Source organism: Palaemon carinicauda, chromosome 31 (assembly GCF_036898095.1).
Source record: "Palaemon carinicauda isolate YSFRI2023 chromosome 31, ASM3689809v2, whole genome shotgun sequence".
NCBI classification, from domain to species: Eukaryota; Metazoa; Arthropoda; class Malacostraca; order Decapoda; family Palaemonidae; genus Palaemon; species Palaemon carinicauda.
The window spans coordinates 24,951,177-24,972,270 of record NC_090755.1 but is presented as its reverse complement, the minus strand read 5'-3'; the positions used below and the strand labels follow the sequence as shown (position 1 = coordinate 24,972,270).

General features: G+C 41.6%; 1 protein-coding gene across 4 annotated transcripts in view; it reads right to left on the bottom strand.

The window, feature by feature from the left end:
• The window catches only part of LOC137624357 (uncharacterized), a 292,607-nt gene that overhangs the window by 37,552 nt on the left and 233,961 nt on the right, over window positions 1-21,094 (bottom strand). For all 4 annotated transcript variants that reach the window (XM_068355051.1, XM_068355050.1, XM_068355053.1 and 1 more), the window contains one exon: window positions 2,146-2,284. In XM_068355051.1, the coding sequence (XP_068211152.1) occupies window positions 2,146-2,284 (139 nt within the window). The remainder of the gene's footprint in view (window positions 1-2,145; window positions 2,285-21,094) is intronic.

Here is a 21,094-nt window from a genome sequence, read left to right as displayed (position 1 = left end):
AGTGCCAATGAAGACTTAACGGTAACTAAGAGAGGTAACCGTTTTTAATGGTACAGATATGAATGCCTGCACAATTGTACAACTAAAAGGAATTTGGAAGTCTTGAAAAGACTGGTATTTTTAACTGTACGTCAGTTAGAAGACAACTGTGTATGTTGCATTGTGCTGTTGCCGGAAGTAATACATTACCATTAGTATAGTGTTACATCTAAAAAAGATGAAAAAAATTATGATATAATATTTGAATTCCTCAAACAGCATGGCCTCAATCCAATCTGTTAAGTGTTGAATTTGAGCAAGTAGTAGTAGAAAATTTGAGGAAATGTTTTCCGAAACCTCCGATTAATGATTATTTCTTCCATTTCAGCCAGTGTCTTGGCGTAAAATACAAATACTTGGTCTGCAATGCTAGTGCACGAATAATGACAATGCTATCGTAATCAAACAAATGCAAGCCTCAGCTTTTGTTCCCCATTGGATGTGATGGACCTTTTACAAACTTTTTTTAATTCAATGGCAGACAAAATCTAGAGTGAATTGTTTTATTATATTGAAAGTATTTGGCGTGGAATCGTTCAGCGAGGTCGACATATACCCACGATATCCAAATGTGGAATGTGTACGACAGGATTGGATCTGATTTGCCAAGAACTAGAAACTCTAGAGAGGGATGACACCAGCCCTTTAGCAATAGCTCCAATAATTCGCCCAACACTAAAAACTTACGAAATAAATCAAAGATGAATAAGCAAGTGCAGAATTTATAACTCGAATAGTTGGCCGGAGTGTAGAAATTGAAAAAAAAAATATTTTCGATTAAATGAACGAATTGAAAAAATTCATGCCACTTACCATAAAGATGAAGGGCTATCTTATCTAAGGGCAAAAGTGCATAATTTCCAACTATTTCCCTTTGTTATATATGCATGATATAAATAAATTGACATCGTTTCTGTTTTTGTTGTTAATGATAGTGTAAAATTCTGTTCTTTGCTTTTAAACATGAATTTTGTAAAACAAAAATAATAGTCTTACTGCAAGGTTGACTCTTAGCCTATTTTATGTTTTTAAAGATGGTGTAAAATATGAACATTCCTACTGCAAGGCTTTTTCTCTATCCTTGAGTTACATATTATTAATCAATTTTTCTAATTGCTATAAATACTAGGCAAAGTAATTTTATCTTTTGGTGCATTTTGTCCATTAGGCATTAGCATTTTGTCAATTTTGAAGAAATATGCATTTTTTTCTGTAGTCTTTTTGTCTTAAAGCATTCTGTCTGCTCACGACTGAAGAATATCACTTATAATCAAAACATGTTTTTGCGATTGTCCAGTTTTCAACTCTTGTGTCTGGGTCTGGCATTGGACAAAATTCTTATAAAAGGAAATTGTCAAACCAAACCTTTTTAATCTATCCAATAACTGAATTTTCAATAAGTCACAAAGTAATATAAACGATTTGATATATATATTAAAAACTGAACCAAGTCATAAATAACAGTTGAGGAAGTCAACTAGTGGTCTGCTTAACCTATTATTAAAAAAAAAAAAACATGTTGCTGACTACCATCTAATCAATGACCTCTATACTAAAAAAATAATATGAAAACTAAAACCTTTAATAACGTCTCTTCACCACCAAAGGATGTTGGTTCTTACTGTTTTGCCTTGTGAAGGGTATGTATTCACCCCTGTATGTTTCGTCTGCTTGTTAGTTTATTCATTTGTTTGTGATCAACTTTATACAAAAACTACGGTACCGATTTTGACCAAACTTGGTAGTCATATTGGGTATGACCCAAGGATGGAATCTGTAACATTTTGGTAAAAGCACCAAAGTACAAGTACGTAGCTGTACTTTGAAAATAATCGCAATGTTAAGTAAATGGCAAATATTTTGTTACTTATAATTTTCGTGTACGAACAATATTACACAAAAACCACTGAACCAATTTCAACGAAACTTGGTGGACATGTGGGATATGGTATAACCCAAGGCCAAATCCGTATTTTGAAGAAACACATCAAAGTACAATTAGGCAGTGGAGTTAAGAGCAAAATAAAACTGCTGTGCGTGGCGAAGGCATGTTCTCTATTGACGCCCCCCCCCCCCCAGTTTTACATGAAGTAAACGCAAACCTACCTCCTGATAGCGGGGAAGGTGGCACAGAATTGTCTGGGATAACATCTTGTCGAACGCCAAGCTCCTGAACAAGACTGGATGTCATCAGAGAGATGTGTGAAGCAGTGTGAATCAAGGCTGCAACTTCTGTTCCATGTACCTGTCATTATACTACAAAATTAATACGTCATTTTTATGGTAATGCAACATTTCATTCTTTGGAAGTACCTGTGCGTAATTATAAAAGGCTTCTCAGCCTCTACAGGATCATAAGGAATGCCAAAACAACGAATTATAACAATTCAGATTCGGTAAGTTCTTTCATTTGTTAAGTGACCTACTTTGTAATGTTAAATTTCTTAATTAAGCAATATCCTGTATCACGTGAAATAAGCATATGAACAAAACCACTTATGTATAAATAATAACTGAACCATTCAAACAACATGGCAAAATCTAAAGTTACACTACACAAATGATAAAGTAAAGTACAGTTATAAAACTCTAAAACCTATGCTAATATAACATTCTTACAAATGATTCACAATCTTTAAAGATAAGCTACACGAAAACCTTTAATCATTTGTAACATGCAGTCAAATGAATCATAAAAAAAATAATCATACAGATTCTGAAAATCATTAATATATTTGATTGAGAACCGGTCTACTTGGCATGCTGACCTACAGACTAAAGAAATGTATTCTACATTAAAAGGATAAAACCAAAACCATGCCAATTTTATTCGGGTGTTTTAGAGCTTTGGATATCCCACTATTTATTTTAGAAGAACACATATCTAATTTTAAATTTAACGTTTCTTGCGTTCAACAATACATTTTTATTTGCTATTCTAAATTAAAACTACTGTGATGATATGGTTTCAAAATCTAGGGAAAACTTCCTACACACAAATGAATATTCATTAATATTCTGGAATCTTAATATCTTTAAAGAAAATTGACCATTCTAGATATTAGGCAACTATTGATTACGGGAATTCGTATCAACCAATACAGAAAAAAATCCAATTAAAAACAACAGCCATCACAACTCAAGAGAAATAATATTGACAATAATAAAAGGTAATACTATAGTTTTTACTTATACATAACACTGCACTGCACGTGTATCACAGATGTTCGTACACTATAACGGCATTTCTTATTTTTTTTGTATATTGTCGTTATCCCTCTCGCCTCTCACTGATAACTTGTTCATTCATGTATTTTCCTGCACCATTGTGTTTGAATTTTTGTGCCGTTCTTGGCTGGAACGGGTTGTATAAATACTCAAGCTCCAATCAAATAAAGTTCAGTTGCATTCACGTGAGTGTCTCAGTTACAACCTTACAGCTCGCCAGCACATTGGTGACCACCGTAGTGTTCCATCTTCCTCCCACTTTCCCCCTCACTGTCTTGCCTTATTGTTAGATGATGCCGTCCTCAGACACTGACTCTGCTATTAATGCCACGCCCCTGAAACTATCGTCCTTTGCCAGCGGAGAAGCGTTCGCCTGGTTCCAGCGTGATGAAGCCCAGCTTCGCATAAAAGACACGACTCAGTCAAGCATCAAGTTGACGTGGATACGGCATGACATGGACGGCCACCCCGTGATGTGCCGAAGCGGCGACAAAGCCGCCCACAACCCACATATACCCCTTCTCACTTATACCCCAATCACTGACCTCTCCAGCCACTTACCAACGCCCATCAGCTGCAGTTTTGCTACTACCGCTCAAAATTCAGGCTGCTGCAAAGAAATGAGTGATTGGTTGTCAGTGGCCAAAAAACATGTAAGTAGGCCATCGCTTGTGGCGGTGACCTACCCTGTCATTAATCTTTTCTTTTTACGTGACGCAAGTACGGGTGTGCGATTTTTGGTAGACAAAGGTCCTTGCTATTCTCTTCTGCCAAGACCACTCTCCAGGACACGATGTAGTCTATCTAAATCTGCCGACATCCACCTGGCAGCCACCAACGGATCTGCGATACCCACCGACGGTTATTAAATCCTAACGTTATCGTTTGGAAGCCCTAAATATATTTGGAAGTTTCTCATTGTTGACATCAGATTGCCAATTCTCAGTGAAGATTTCCTATCACACTTCCACCTCCTGGTCGATGTAGCTCACCAACAGTTAGTCAACATAGCTTCGTACTTCTCAACACCTCTCCAACCCGGCTCCTCCGACCTCGCTCTCCACATCAGCGCACCCAAAGATGCCTATGCCCACCTCCTCACATCATACCCAGAAGTTTTCCGTCCAGAACTTCGTCAAATGGCCACGGTTCGCGCGAAACATGGTATTTATCACCGTATTAAGATAATGGGTGTCCAGTGTTCTTCAGATTCAGACGTCTGGCACTCGGATAATTGGGCAGCCGCTAAACAAAAGTTTGCCGAAATGGAAGAAATGGGCCTTTGCCCAAAGGCTTCAAGCCCATGGTCATCACCCTTACCCATTGTCCTCATGAAAGATGGCTCTCTACATCCATGTAGGGATTACAGGAAACTGAACATGCAGACAGAACCGGATCACTACCCCCTCCGAAAAATCAACGACGTGTCCTCCTACTTGCACATATCAAAGGTTTTCTCCATGCTCCATCTCCTGAAGGGGTATTATCAGATGCCCATGAACCCAGAAGACATCCTTAAGACTTCTATCACCACCCCTTTCGGTACATACACCTTTAATGACTCCTGTTTTGGCCTTCGTAATGCTGGATCCACTTTTCAACGTCTCATTGACAGCATCTTCGGGGACCTCCCCTTCTGTGTATGTTACATAAACGAAAAATGTGTTCTCTTCCTCCAAAGGGGAACACCTCCATCATCTACGCATCATGCATGACACCCTACAACAGAATGGCCCTGTAGTCCGGTGCGACAAGTGTAGCTTTAGCACCAACGAAGTATAGCAGGTAGCAGCCGTTCAGAACTTCCCCATGCCCTCGACCGTCAAAGCATTGCAAGAATTCTTGGGCATGATCAACTATTATTACAGTTTTCAGCCACCATTGCTGCCACTCTTGCCACCCTATGTGCCTCTCTCGAGGGCAAGCCAAAAGACCTGAAGTGCGGTCCCCTTCAAGAAGCGACCTTCTGTAATGCAAAGAATGTACTTTCAACCGCCGCTGCACTCACTTTCCCTGTACCACATGCACCTCTCCTTCTCTCCAACGATGCCAGTAATGTCACTATTGGGGCATTCCTTGAGCAGGTGGTCCACGGCTCGCCCCACCCATTGGCTTTCTTTAGTAGAAAACTGTTCAAGGCGGAATCAGGATACAGTACTCTACTTTCGATGGCGAATTGCTAGAAGTGCACTTGGCTGTACATCACTTTCGCCACTTCTTGGAAGGTAAGCCTACGTTATTCATATGGCCCACATGCCTCTGGTGCACGCCTTCACTCGACAGTCCGACGCCTGGTCGACCTGTCAACGCCGACATCTCTCCACCGTGGCTGAAGACAATTGTACCCTTCAGCATGTCCCTGGGAAAATGAATCCCGTTGCTGATGCCCTGTCAAGAAACACATTGGCTGATATTCACCTGAGATTGGATTACAATACCTTGGCAGAAGCCCAATGAAAAGATCCAAAATACCAAGCTTGTAAGACATCCTGCACATCCCTCCATTGGGAGGACGTCCCTCTAGACGACACCAACACCACCACCCTCTGTGACGTCAGTACTGGTAGACCTAGACTGTGGATACCTTCTCCCATGTGCTTACAGGTGTTTAATTTCATTTATGGCCTTTCACATCTCTTATGTCATTCTACTGCACAGCTACTGAAGACAAAGTTCATTTGGCATGGTATTACTAAGGAGGCTAAGGATTGGGTCTGCGCCTGTACTTCATGTCAAACCTCATAAGTAAATCGACAAACGGATTCAGGAGTGGGCACCTATCATCAACCTCAGTGGTGCTTTGCCCACATTCACGTCGTTGTTGTAGGTTCCCTACTTATATCAGAAAGACATCATTACCTGTTTAATACCATCGACTGCTCCACTCGTTGCCCTGAAGCCATTTCCATGGAAACTGCAACGTCCACCTCGTGTACATCTCCCTTACTCTCAGGAGTAAAAGCAAGATTTGGTATCCCTGAGCATATTACTTCCAACAGGGTTACCATTTTCACCTCTCGATTGTGGATATTATTAGCGAATCTCCTGGGTATCACCCTTCATCAAACAACCACATACTGTACAACCTTGCTGCCAATGGTATGGTTGAAAGTTCTCATCATACCCTCAAAGAAACTTTAATTTCCTGCTGCAAGGACCCCAACCAGTTCACCCAGCTTCCCTGGGTCCTCCTGGGGCAAAGGATCACTCCTAAAGATGCCCTGTATGTTTCGGCAGCCGAAATGGTGTATGGCAACCTGTTGATCGTCCCTGCCAAATTTTTTCCATCTGCAACCTCCCCCGACAATCTCCAGCACCTATATCACGTTGTGCGAAAATTCACTCCATTCCGCCAGACTTACAAGCCCCTAGCTAAGCAACACATACTAACAGATCTGCACTCATCAACAAATACTTTCCTGAGCAAAGACATTAGCAAGCCACCATTATTACCCCCTTACACGGGCCCTTCCCTCGTGATCCGTCATACACCGAAAACATTCCTCCTCAACATGCGTGGCAAAGAAAACTGGGTCTCCATTTAATGCCTAAAACCTGCATATCTCCTACCAGATGACCCACTTACATTATGCATTATGCCTCTCAAGAGCAGGGCGCCCTATTTCACATGTATGTCATTTTAGGGGAGGAGCCATGTACCACACGTGTATCACACATGCTCGTACACTGTAACGGTATTTCTTATTTTTCTGTATATTGCCATTATCGCTCTCCCCTCTAATTGATAACTTGCTCATTCCTGTATTTTCCTGCACTATTGTGTTTGAAGTTTTGTGCTGTTCTTGACTTGAATGGGTTGTATAAATACTCAAGCTCCGACCAAATAAAGTTCAAGTTGCATTCAAGAGTCTCTCGGCTACAAACTAACAGCTTACCAGCACAATACAATCATACGTTCATCTTACTCCCAATCCTCAGATAAATGGCAACCAAGAAGAAATTAAGATCGATTAAAATTTTTTGCAAGAAAATATTCTCACATTCCTACATTCAAAAAATACAAATATCACTCACATCTATACAATTCATGAAAATGGATGATTTGCATTCCATTAGCCATGAAAGTTTAACAGTGTCCATAATTGGCTCAGTCATAACCTCGTCACCCAAAACCTTACCAAGAGATTTCAGGCGTAGGCCAGGGACTTTTCTCTTCGTGCCACTCATAAGTTAAGTTGAGAGCACCACAACGTGTTTTACCTGCCACAATGATGCTCATTGTGGCAGGTAAAACATTGCTACTCACGACTGAGGTATGCCGGGGGACAGTTGAGGGTACTTTGCAACCCACCCTCATCGACCACTCATATAAATTAGGTTTTTCTAAAAGGTCTGGATCTACTGAACAAAAATATTAATATCACTGAAAATTAAGGGATGCAATCCATGTTATGGCCAAAAACCTAATGGTACCCTAAAATGCAAATTTTACCGATTGGCACAGTTTTGAAAATATGAATGTTCGTTTTTAGCTAATGTTTCAATGCCGAAAGTTTTTAATATGTCTTGTAATATATCAAATCAAAGCTCTGAATATTCTCTATCAACACATATTAATCACATATTTGTGGAAGACAAAATAAGGATTCTATTACCGGGTCCAAGTGAATACCCTAACATTTCCAACGAGAAATCACTAACAAATACTTTCTGTGCATTGTATTCATATTGTTCACAAATATTATGCAGATAACTTTCATTTTTGCATTTAATATCATTGTATATTTAAAAAGCTTTAATTTGATACAAAAACATGGGTATATCCTGAGTAAAAACAAACATACCATCCCTAAATCACAACTGTCTCTGATGTGGAATAAAAAATGCATCTTATTTGGACAATTTCTTTCAAACCCCTCCCATTAAATCCAGAATCAGCACCTTAACAAAGTATAATGAGTTTGCTTACTAAGTGTGTGGCTGGTCCTGGCACTAACACATGCAGTGAAGTACAATGACTTCCTTCTCTATACAAACTGCTTGCACTGCGTGACCACCTTGTTCTTCAGTTTCAACAGGCAAAACTATACAAGGTATCACATACTTTTCACTCTTCATTGCTAATGTTGACACATCTCATCCAGGATCCACAGAATTGCTGAAGCGAGGAGCAAAAAGTGTTAAATGGTCCTTCATCTGTGGGAAAGGGTGCAACGAAGACAAGACATTTTGAGGAGACCTTGAAGCGTCATGCCAAATCCCATGGTGGTGCTGGTGTATCTGGTGTCCTCACACACTATAAGGCTTATCAACGATGGGTCTGCACAACTCATTTCAGATCACAGTATGTGAATGTGAGTCTACACAAGACAAAACATGCTCTCTGGAGAGAAAGAGTGAATAAAACATATTTGATCTCTGTCCAACAGAGGAGCTCAAAAGTGAAAAGCTTGTAACCAGAGCACAAAAAGCAGTTGAAAGTTTTGTTAATCCTTTTTCTGTGGAAAGAAAGAACCAACTAGTCACTCTCTCATCTCTTGCAGCTGCTTCTTCATATGTCCAAACAGATGTCTTAAAAGCACAAAAATTTGGTGAAGAAGCAAGGGATGCTTTTATTGATCAATGTCTGAAAACAAGAAAAGACTTCTTTGAGCCTGTGAAGTGTGTACACTTGAAGAACCTTGGAGACATGCTTAAAAAACCCAAGGGCACACCAGTAAAAGAATGTTCTCCAGTATAAAATGCAAGGGAATGTTGCTTCCCAGCTTCTGAAATCTCATGGGCAAGGAATACAACTCTATCTCAAAGAACTGATGACATACTGTGGAGGATTTATTTTTGTTTTATTTTAATTTTTGTTTTTTTGCCAAATCCTGAGAGAGAGAGAGAGAGAGAGAGAGAGAGAGAGAGAGAGAGAGAGAGAGAGAGAGTGGTAGTTAGCGAATGATTGTTTGTAGTGGGAAAGACTGTCGGTATAGTTGAGGTTGTTTGTTTACATTGTTTTTAACTAGGTTACGACAGTGGTGAATGTTTCCGAGCGAATGCTTTTTTTATTTGACTGCAGCTTAAGGCAGTTGTGTGAACGCTGTATTATATATATTTTTCGACCAGCGTGGAAGTGTTTTTTTTATTTTCTAAGCCGTGATTCCTCCTTTGGAGGGATACGAATTTAGAAAGTGGATTTGTTGTTGATGACCTGGCCTGTACTTAATATTGTATTTAGACTGTGCTATTCGATTGCTCAACCGTTGATGACTTGGCCTGTGGATTTGGATTGATGATGATGAGTACTGCTTACAAAATCAGCGAGGCAGTTGTGGCAAAAAGTCAGTTTAATCTATTAACGCTGTGATAGTAGTAATTGTGCCATTAAAGACAGTTGGCTTAGTGAATGACTACGAAGTGTTTTTTACTTATCTTGCGGAGTGTCAGTGAACACACGCAATATATATGTTTGGTGATTTGAAGTTAAGGTTGTGGTTGATTTAATTCTAAGTTTTGTTAGGTGTTGTTTTTTTGGTTGGTTTATTTGAATGGTATTAAGTTTTTTCAGTGTTCAAGTTTATAATTAGTTTTAAGTGATTATTTTGGTTGTGGATGGTTTGTGATAAGTATTCTAATTTTAATAAATATAGTTTTAAGGTTATGGTTGGTTTTGATGTCCTTTTTGTTCAAGAGTCCAGTTTATGATAAAGTAAGAGGAAAGTATGTGTTGAGGAGACAATTGTCAGTAAGTAAGATTCAAGGGTGTGGGGGTTGTTTTTGCAACATCCCGCCACATTATTTTGGCGCCCGAACAGGGACTGCCGAGGTGGGATTGAAGCTGGACTCTTTGACAAAGGACTGATAGGATTAGGAATTAGATTTAAGGCTGAAGAACAGGTTGATGAAAAATGGAAGAACAGTTAAGGGTTTTGAAGGAGGAATTGCGGCTGAGTAAGGAGCGTGAGGAGAGGTTGCTAGAAGAGAATGAGAGGTTGCACTGGGAGAATGAGGCGATACAGAAGGAGCTTAGGGAGTTAAAGGGAACTGTAGAGAGAGTGGAAGAATGTGTTGAGATGAGGATGAAAGAGAATGAGGAACGAATGGAGAACCGATTGGAAGCTATAATGGGGCAAGTCATGGGGATGATGAAAACTATAATGGGTGAAGGCGCAGTCGAAGGAGTGGCCTCTGCTACGGGTAATGGGTTGATAGTGATAGTGGAAGAGAAGGTTAAGGTAGGTAATAATGGGAAAGGAAGTGATAGTGATAGTAATAGTAATAGTGATAGTGAGATTGAAGATAAGGGAATTAGGAATAGTAAGGATGAACAGAAATGTAATAGGAAGAATGAGAAGAAGGGTAAAAGTGATGTGAAGAAAGAGAAGAAAAAGTGTCAGGATGATAGCAAGGATGATCGTGAATGGGTGAAAGTGGTGAGTAAGAAAAGGGCTAGGAAGAGTATGATCAAGGATAGGATTATGAGTGTGGAATTAGATTCTTTATATTCTAGCGAGGAAGTAGGAAACAAGAGGGAAGGTAGCAGTGATGATAACAGTGAGAATGAACGTGATGTGTGTAAGACTGTATTTATGAGAGAGGTACCTCGGTGTGAAAGGTTCAATGAGCATAGTAGTAGGGATGTATACGAGTTTTTCAAGGAGTATGAGAGGTATTGTCAGGATAAGTATGGTGATAGTAAAAGAGTTTGGGCTAGGGAGTTAGGAGAATATTTGACTGGGTATTTGTTGACGATGTATGGAGTGATAATGAGTGTAGGGGACGTTGATTATGAAAGTGTGAAAAAGAGAATAATTGAGCAGGTAAAACGTATGAAAGGGAGTGTTAAGTATAAGCGTAAGAATGATTTTGATGAGGCAAGGATGAATGCAGGAGAAGCTATATCAATGTACGTATGTAGGTTGGAAACGTTAGCTAGGAAGAAGTATGGGGATGAAGGCATAAATGAGAATAAGGAGTAAATGAGGAAGTTTTTGGCAACAGTACCTGAGAATGTGTGTGAATTTATTAATTTGAAACGCAAAGAGAAAATGAGGTGGACGCAAGAGAGATTGACATGGGATGATATACTAGAGATAGTTGAGGATTATGAATTAGATAGGTGCATGAAAGAAAGTAAATCTGTGAGTGTAAGAACTGGAATGGAAGAAAGTGTAATAGAATTTGGTAGTTATAAGGATGCAATTTTGAGAGGACCAATGAGGGTAGCTGATAATGTAGTAGATAGGAGTGTTAGGGCGAGTAATGTGGGAATACCTGCAAGGACAAATGAAGGGTTTAGGCAAGGGAATCAGGTTTGGAGGGATAGGAGTGTTAGTGCGCATCGAGGTATGTCAGATAGCCGTGTCCGTGAAGAGAAGTGTTATAGATGTGGGAAAGTAGGACATAAGAAAAATGAGTGTAGATGGGCTCTAGGTGCTTGTTTTGGATGTGGTGAGGTAGGGCATAGAATTAGCGAGTGCAAGAAAGAGAAAGGGGTAAAATGTTATCAGTGTGGTATGACTGGGCACATAGCGAGTGGATGTCGTAGTAATCGTATGAATGTGATTTGTGGTAATTGTGGTAAGGACGGTCATTATGCTAGAATGTGCCAGGAGCCGCGGGGTAAGTGTACTGAATGTGGTGTAGATGGGCATGTAGCTAGGGTATGTAGGAAGAAGGGAGTAAATCAGCCAGGATGTTCGGGAAACTAGAGTGTAAGAGGGTTCAGCTGGGTGAGTCCTCCTGTGTGTGTGGAAGGAATAGGATCAATGTTCGTGAGAATGGGATGAGTAATTGGTTGGAAATGAGCAAGTATGAACCTAGTATGCATGAGAAATTAGGGCTGGAAAATAAACAATTAGTGTTAGTTGAATATAGGAAAAAGAGGTGTTTGAAAGTTTTAAGTGAGGAGAAAGTGCAAGGGAAATTTATAGGTATAGGTAAGAATACGAATAAGTATGACAAGGGTGTAAATGTACAAGTGAGTGTGGAGGATAAATGTATTAATACAGATGAAACGTGGCTGAGTATGAATGATACTTATAGAGTGTGTGGCTTTTCGTTAGATGATGTAAAAGAAAAAATGAATAACGCAAGAATGAGAGATAGGAGAATGATTAGTAGTATGAATGAATCTTTTGCTAAAGTTGAGAATGTTTTTGATGAAATGGATGAACTGTTTACAGAAATGAGTGTAATTTTAGGGCCAGATGAGAACGAGGTAGATATGATTGTACATGATATATTAGATGATAGGGATTTAGATAGGAATAGTGTTAATGTAGCGAATGATTGTGATAAGGAAGAAGTGAATGAGAGAGTATATGGAGGCCCAGTTACTCGGAGTAGAGGTCCCGTTCCCGACTGCGACTGGGTTATGAAAAAAATAATGTAAGTGTTGTGTGAGAAGGATTTGGCAAAGTAAGGGGGGAGGATTGTGGAGGATTTATTTTTGTTTTATTTTAATTATTGTTTTTTTGCCAAATCCTGAGAGAGAGAGAGAGAGAGAGAGAGAGAGAGAGAGAGAGAGAGAGAGAGAGAGAGAGAGAGAGAGAGAGAGTGGTAGTTAGCGAATGATTGTTTGTAGTGGGAAAGACTGTCGGTATAGTTGAGGTTGTTTGTTTACATTGTTTTTAGCTAGGTTACGACAGTGGTGAATGTTTCCGAGCGAATGCTTTTTTTATTTGACTGCAGCTTAAGGCAGTTGTGAACGCTGTATTATATATATTTTTCGACCAGCGTGGAAGTGTTTTTTTTTATTTTCTAAGCCGTGATTCCTCCTTTGGAGAGATACGAATTTAGAAAGTGGATTTGTTGTTGATGACCTGGCCTGTACTTAATATTGTATTTAGACTGTGCTATTCGATTGCTCAACCGTTGATGACTTGGCCTGTGGATTTGGATTGATGATGATGAGTACTGCTTACAAAATCAGCGAGGCAGTTGTGGCAAATTGTCACAGTTTAATCTATTAACGCTGTGATAGTAGTAGTTGTGCCATTAAAGACAGTTGGCTTAGTGAATGACTACGAAGTGTTTTTTACTTATCTTGCGGAGTGTTAGTGAACACACGCAATATATATGTTTGGTGATTTGAAGTTAAGGTTGTGGTTAATTTAATTTTAAGTTTTGTTAGGTGTTGTTTTTTTGGTTGGTTTATTTGAATGGTATTAAGTTTTTTTCAGTGTTCAAGTTTATAATTAGTTTTAAGTGATTATCTTGGTTGTGGATGGTTTGTGATAAGTATTCTAATTTTAATAAATATAGTTTTAAGGTTATGGTTGGTTTTGATGTCCTTTTTGTTCAAGAGTCCAGTTTATGATAAAGTAAGAGGAAAGTATGTGTTGAGGAGACAATTGTCAGTAAGTAAGATTCAAGGGTGTGGGGGTTGTTTTTGCAACATCCCGCCACAATACTCCCTAACTCCTGCACCATATAGTATTGGAACTGCGGATGGCTTTCTTACCAAAACTGGCAAGTCTAAATCATTACATCACCTGACAAAAGAACTACAAGACACCAGGCTGCCTCCAACACAAGAAACTCTTATCATCATTGATGGTACTGCTGTCTTTTACACCATGAAAGCAGTTCCTGGAAACTTCAGTCGGATATGTGCAAAGGTTTTTGACGCTTCCAACATCAGGAGACATGGTCTTCAGCACAGATTCTTACATTGCCAACTCCATTAAAGAAATAGAACGAGTCTGCCACGGATCTGGAGAACAGCTGATCATCAAAGTCGAAAAGACAAAAAAGCTTGCTGACTGGAAAGGTTTCTTGGCAAAAGATGCAAACAAGCAACAGTTCATAGCACTCATCAAACAGCTGTGGAGTACGAATATTTATACCAGCAAACTAAAAAATAGAGAAGTTACTGTTGTCTGTGATGGGTCAGCTCACCTCTTGACTTCTACTGATGGTCAGTTAACCTAAGCCAGTGAAATACCTGCACTAAAGTCGTCACAACAGGAAATAAATTCCAGAATCCTCTTGTACTGCCACTGCAACTGGATCAAAACTTACATGTATCTCAGAATCAACAGTCCTGACACTAATGTGTATTTTATTTTGCTTCATTATGCACCATCAGTGGACAATGTCACCATTCTGTTTGACACAGGAAGTGGGAATAAGAAAAGACTCATCAATGTAAGTGAAGCTGTGCAGCAATACACCAAAGAATACTGCACTTCTCTCATGGCACTTTACGCTTACACAGACTGTGACTCAACCAGTGCTTTCACGGGTTTGGTTAAGGTGAATTCCCTAATAAAAACTTCTACAAATGCCCAGATTTGTACCCATTCTTGTGAAGCTGGTTAACACTTGGCACATTCCAAGATAACCGATGGATGAACTTATGAACTTGATGAGTTCACATGTACCCTGTATTTAATACCATGTACATGGAGTGTTGATATATTGTGCTTCCTGAAGATAAGTGACAGTGCAACAAGGATAGTGTTACATCTATCAAAACTTCACACAACAAAGATATAGCCACACTGTCGCCATTTTGAAAGGCTTTTGAATAACGCATCGGACGTATGAATTATCAAGTTGTGTACTGGAAGAGATCACATGTTGTATAGCCTGATATTCCCCTGCAACTGAGAGTCATGGCTGGACAATAATTGATGGAAATCTGGAGCCCCTATGGTATGATGGAGACACTTCCAAAACAACTCACAGATATTGTTGATCGTTCCTCTGGAGAAACCTTTGACAGTGACAGTGAATCAGATGATGAGGACGAATTTGTTGCAGTCACAGGGGAACAGAGTGGCTGCAGTTCTGGCAGTGACAGTGACTTTTAGTTATTGCTGATGTTTTTTCCTGGATGTTACTTGTATGATGGTTTTCTTATTTTCAACAAATTATTCTAATATCTGCACTAATGTTTCAAGTTTTTTTTAGAAAATCATTAATGTGTGATGCTTGCTTGATATTACACGTACCTTTGTCAATGGTTCAGAATGTTTTTGTCAGTTGATATGTCACAGGTAAAGCAGTAGATAGCCAAATATTCAACAAAGCAAGTTCTTCACGGGAGAAAAAACTGCTTTTATGATACTTTTAATAGCTATTGCAGAACATGTAACTCTAAGGGTGCTCCCCTATAGAATTCCCTCTACTCTATGAGCTAGGGTAATTGTAAGATGAGGCTGCTTGCAGCGCCTAAGCTCCGCCCACATAAGTGACGTCATTGTCTACGTCACGGGCTATCTGTATTTCCTTCCGCTGTGCATGATGCAGCAGCGTCAGTTGCAATGAAGATAAGAAACAACGCTGACTGTCATTTCTTGATCCTGCCTAGCTTAAGATCTAACATGGCGCAGTGAGTAGGATATTGAGAGGACCTACTGTAATAACCGTGGCACAGCATGGCACCACCGTCGAGACGACCCTCATTTGCATCCCCTAGGGGCAGGATTGCAAGGACAGGAACCTCTGGAACCGGCATCAGGATGTCGCCGGCTTCCGTGCTGCAGGCTCACCAAGTGCTGCAAACCCAGCAACAAGCCATCCAGAATCTTCAGGCCGAGATAACAGCGTTGTCACTCCGGGGTACCAACGTCCCCCAACCTAGGATCCCTTCGTCTGCAGCTCCGGAAAAGTGCGAGGCTGAGGTGTCACCTGCAGCCTTCAGGTCTTGGAAACGGTCAATGGAGTGTTGGTTGCAACTGTGTAAGTTGAAGCCTATCGAGGCAGTTCACCATATAAGGCTGCATTGTGTTCCGATAATGCAACGTGCCCTCGATTCTAGGTATACTGACGCCCAGTGGAGTGCCCTGTCTACTGAAGGGGCATTTAATGCGGTTAAGCAAATGGTAGTGAAAGCTTCTAACCAAGCGGTGCAGTGGCTAGAGTTTTTTGATTTGGCCCAAGAGCCTAGTGAGTCCTTTAATGATTATTTTATCAAGTGTACGCAAAAGGCTACTGATTGTGCATTCACATGCCCTAATTGTAATCATGATTTATCCGAATATATGCTTTTGCGCAAGCTCATGGTAGGCCTAAGTGATAAAGTGCACAAAAGGCAAGTGTTTCAATCATGCAATAATATCCGTAATATCGATTCCCTTAGAGTCATGTGCAGTGCATTCGAGGGCGCCCGTGACGACGCCCTTCGTAATAGGGCATGGCTTAGCAGCTCTCCTAGAGCGGCTGCTCTCGGTGGGTTCGAGGAGGAACACGAGGTGGAGGTGGCAGCTGCCCTTGCTAAGTGTGACAGGAGTACCCCTGTAAAAGTACAATTGCGTCTTTGTGGTAATTGTGGTACTCGTCATAGCCCTGGGTATTCTTCATGTCCCGCAAGAAGAACGACATGTTACGGGTGCGGTAAAACCGGTCACCTGAAGAAGTGTTGCAGAGGGCGGAGTGTCAGGAATAACGTTAGTGGTCTGGCCGAGGAGTCGGACATAGCGGGTGCAGTGATTGCAGTAGTCGTGGCGGCAGAGGCAAGGTTGCGGAATGGGCCCTCCCCACAACCCACTATTCGTGTTGATGTATGCTTGGCCAACTTGGGAGAGTGGTCCTGCGTCCGAGCGGTGCCGGACACTGGTGCCCAGGTTTGTGTTGCAGGACCCGCTATTCTTGCGATGTTGAACATAAAACCAGCTAAGCTGAGGTTAAAGGGAGGATTGCGAGACTTCGCCAACCTGCATCTGAAGTGTTTAGGTTCAACCTCTTGCACCATAGAATACAAGGGGAGGCATACAACTCAGGAAGTATACTTCGTAAAGTCCTCCATTGATTTTTATTTATCCCTGGATGCTTGCAAGAAACTTGGTCTTGTGCCAGAAACTTTTCCTAACCACGCTCCCTTCACGGACTCTGCCCCCGCAGTAGCTAGTACAACCCTTACATTAGCGGAAGCAACTGATCAACCCGCGAGACCGTCGGCCATTCCGTTTCCCCCTAGTGAGGAGAATATTGCCAGATTAGAAAACTGGTTATTAGCCCATTTTTCAAGTACGACTTTCAACACCGAGAGAGAACCCCTCCCGGTAATGGATGGGGAACCCCACCGTATTCACTTATTACCTGACGCAGTTCCGTACGCATGCCACACACCTGCGTCGGTACCTAAGCACTGGGAAAAGGAGGTGAAAGCCCAGTTGGAGGAGGACGTCAAGAGAGGGGTCCTGCAAAGAGCTCCCCCTGGAGAGCCCACGGAATGGTGTTCACGTATGGTTGTCGTGGCAAAGAAAACGGGGCAACCCAGACGTACGGTCGACTACCAAAAACTTAATGCAAGTTGTAGAAGGGAGACGCACCATACCCCTACGCCCTTCGATATGGTATCCAGCATTCCCCTTTGCTCATACAAGACTGTGGCCGACGCCTATTGGGGATTTCACCAGGTAAAACTGGACAAGGAGAGCATACCCCTAACCACGTTCATTACACCTTGGGGAAGGTACCAATACCGAAGGACACCAATGGGACATTGTTCTGCCTCCGACGCATACACACGCCGTTTCGATGATGCCATTGAAGAAGTACCCAGGAAGTTTAAGTGTGTGGACGATACACTTCTGTACGATTCGAGCGTAGAAAGCGCCTTTTGGCATGTGTACGACTTCCTTACTGTCTGTGCATACAAGGGCATCACTTTGAAACCAGAAAAATTCAAGTTTTGCAAGAAAGAAGTGGAATTTGTCGGATTCGACGTCGGTTGGGACTCCTACAAGCCTTCAGAAGATTATTTATCTGCCATAAAATGTTTTTCTATGCCCCAAAAGCCTACAATATCCGACATCAGGTCATGGTATGGTTTTGTCAATCAGCTGGCCCCCTTCCTGACAACGGCGCCCATCATGACCCACTTTAGAGACCTGCTGAAGAAGCCCTCGGGCAAACAGGTTTATTGGGACGAGTACCTTCAGGAAAAGTTTCGTCAAGTGCAAGACATCGTCTGCAAGTTGGCCAAGGACGGCCTCACCTACTACGATAAGCTGCGGCCGACTGTTGCAGTCACTGACTGGAGTAAGGAGGGGGTGGGCTTCGTCATCCTCCAACAATATTGCAGTTGCACCTCCGTCGAAACCCCCTTCTGTTGTAAAGATGGTTGGAGAATAGCACTTTGCGGCAGTCGGTTCCTCACGCCCGCCGAGTCTGGGTATGCAGCTGTGGAGGGGGAAGCCCTTGCAGTGGCTTGGTGCTTAAAAAAGGCAAGGTTGTTCTTATTGGGCTGCCCGAACTTAACCATTGTCACGGACCACCGCCCCTTAGTCAAGTTACTAGGCAATAGGAGTCTCGGCGACATTACCAACCCCAGACTGTTTAGATTAAAGGAGAAAACATTATTGTATAATTTCAACGTTAAATATCTACCAGGCAAGAGAAATCATGCTGCTGACTTTCTCTCTCGTTTTCCTACCCTGAGGACGACGCCAGATGGACAGGATGCGAGCTTCAACGAAGAATTAACGATTGCCATGGTGTCAGCAATTCCAGAAAACCTACAGGAGCAGTGCACTATAGACGAGAAAACTGTTGAAGAGGCAGCCCTGGACGACCCAGCATATCAGCTGCTAGTCGCTCGAGTGAATGCAGGGGATTGGAACCCGAAGAAATCTCAAGAAATTGCATGTTTGAGGCCCTTCTACGGCATCAGAGAACGTCTCTCTATATCTGGCAACCTGGTCACATACTGTTTCAACGACAACTGCATCCGCCTTGTTATTCCCGAAGGGCTCCGTCACCAGATAACCGCCAACCTCCATGCTGGACATCAAGGCCTAGATACAATGTTGAGGAGAGCGAGACATTCGGTCTATTGGCCAGGCATCGAGGGTGACCTCCAGTATCATCGTTCACGATGTACATCGTGCGACGCCCACGCACCATCACTTCCTGCCGAAGTCATGAAAATGACCCCTGCCCCAGAGTATCCGTTCCAACAGACTGTCATGGACCTGTTTCAGCTCGAAGGACGCATGTATATGGCATATTGTGACAGGCTTACAGGCTGGCTAGAAATAGCCCACTTCCCCAATGGCACCTCGTCTGCAAAGGTCATGACAAAACTTAGGCATTACTTCACTCGATGGGGAGCACCCGAACAATTGTCTACCGACGGCGGCACCAACCTGGTGAGCGAAGAGATGATGACCTTCTACAGGAGATGGAGAGTTAACATACGCCTATCATCGGCCCACTATCCGCAGTCAAATGGGAGAGCCGAGGCCGCGGTTAAGTCCGCGAAAAGGATAATTAGAACAAGTATCAGTGGGACTGGAAGCCTCGATAACGACAAGGTATCATTGGCCATGCTACAATACCTGAACACGCCTTTAAGAGGTATAAATAAATCTCCGGCGCAACTGGCAACTGGGAGACAGTTACGGGATGGTGTACCGACTGCAAAACTCAACTATATGATAGACCAACACTGGAGAAAATCCATTAGAAAAAGAGAACTTCAAGTAGCAGAGAAAAATGAGAAGATAATCGAAAGCGGCAGCGACAGGAGGCTAACGCCCTTACAGCCAGGCACTCACGTTAGGATTCAGAACCAGATGACCAAGGCCTGGGACAGGCTGGGAATCATAGTCGAGCAACGACCTCATAGACAGTACATGGTGAGACTAGATGGTAGTGGGCGTCCGTCCATAAGGATCAGAAGACACCTCAAGGTCACTGAACTGCCCGTCAATGAGACAAGAGGAGCCACTCCTACCGACGACGAAGTGGGTCATGAGCCTAAGTTTCCCCCATCAGCGCCAGAGGTACGGCCTCCAAGGAAGAGAGAGGACCCTGCCTGGATGAACGATTATGTTTAATTATCTCTGCTTTGATCTTGCATTTATAAAATGAAAAATTCTGTTTTATTTTACTGCACTTAGACGTGCATTGATTTCATTTACAAAATTATATTTTGTAGGAAATTTTAAGTTAGGTTGGTGTTGCATTCACGACTCAATTTTAGTGCACATCTTACAATGCTGATGTAATTATTGTTTCATTGAGGTTACGTTAATGCTGTCGATGTTGTTATTCTCTCTCTCTCTCTCTCTCTCTCTCTCTCTCTCTCTCTCTCTCTCTCTCTCTCTCTCTCTCTCTCTCTACCTATCCCATCTGAACGTTACCATTAATTATTACGATTATGATTTACCTTATATGTCTGATGTTTTACATTAAGAGAGTATAGAATTTTGTTTATCATATCTGCTTTTGATATTGTCATTTATAAGTTTTGAAAATATTACCCTCGTAATATTTTGGGAGGGAGATGTAAGATGAGGCTGCTTGCAGCGCCTAAGCTCCGCCCACATAAGTGACGTCATTGTCTACGTCACGGGCTATCTGTATTTCCTTCCGCTGTGCATGATGCAGCAGCGTCAGTTGCAATGAAGATAAGAAACAACGCTGACTGTCATTTCTTGATCCTGCCTAGCTTAAGATCTAACAGTAATGAAAAAAGAATCAATGAATCTAGTCCTGTTACCATGAATACAATATGCATTAGTTGTTGGATTAAACCACATTGCCAATTAGTATTGTAGACTGTCTTCAGACCGAATAAAACTCTAATGGTTGAACATTACGTAGAAAAGTACTGATGAATTTGGTTGGATAATTCCACAGATAGATCTAGAGTGCGATGATATTTTTCTAAAACTAAACTGCAATGGAGTAATCAAGTCCTCAGAATCCAAATACGAAACTTAGCCTTAATGCTAAATATATATTTTTTTAATTATGTGATAGACACAACTAGTCAAAGCAATCAACCAGTAGCTCGTGCATTCAAAAGCAGCCTAATTGGGATTCTTAGCTGTAGCTGAAGCAATATCAGCCATTTCCAGGCCTTTGCATTTTATATAATATACAGGAAATTTAGGACTGACTAATTATTTGAAACAATGCA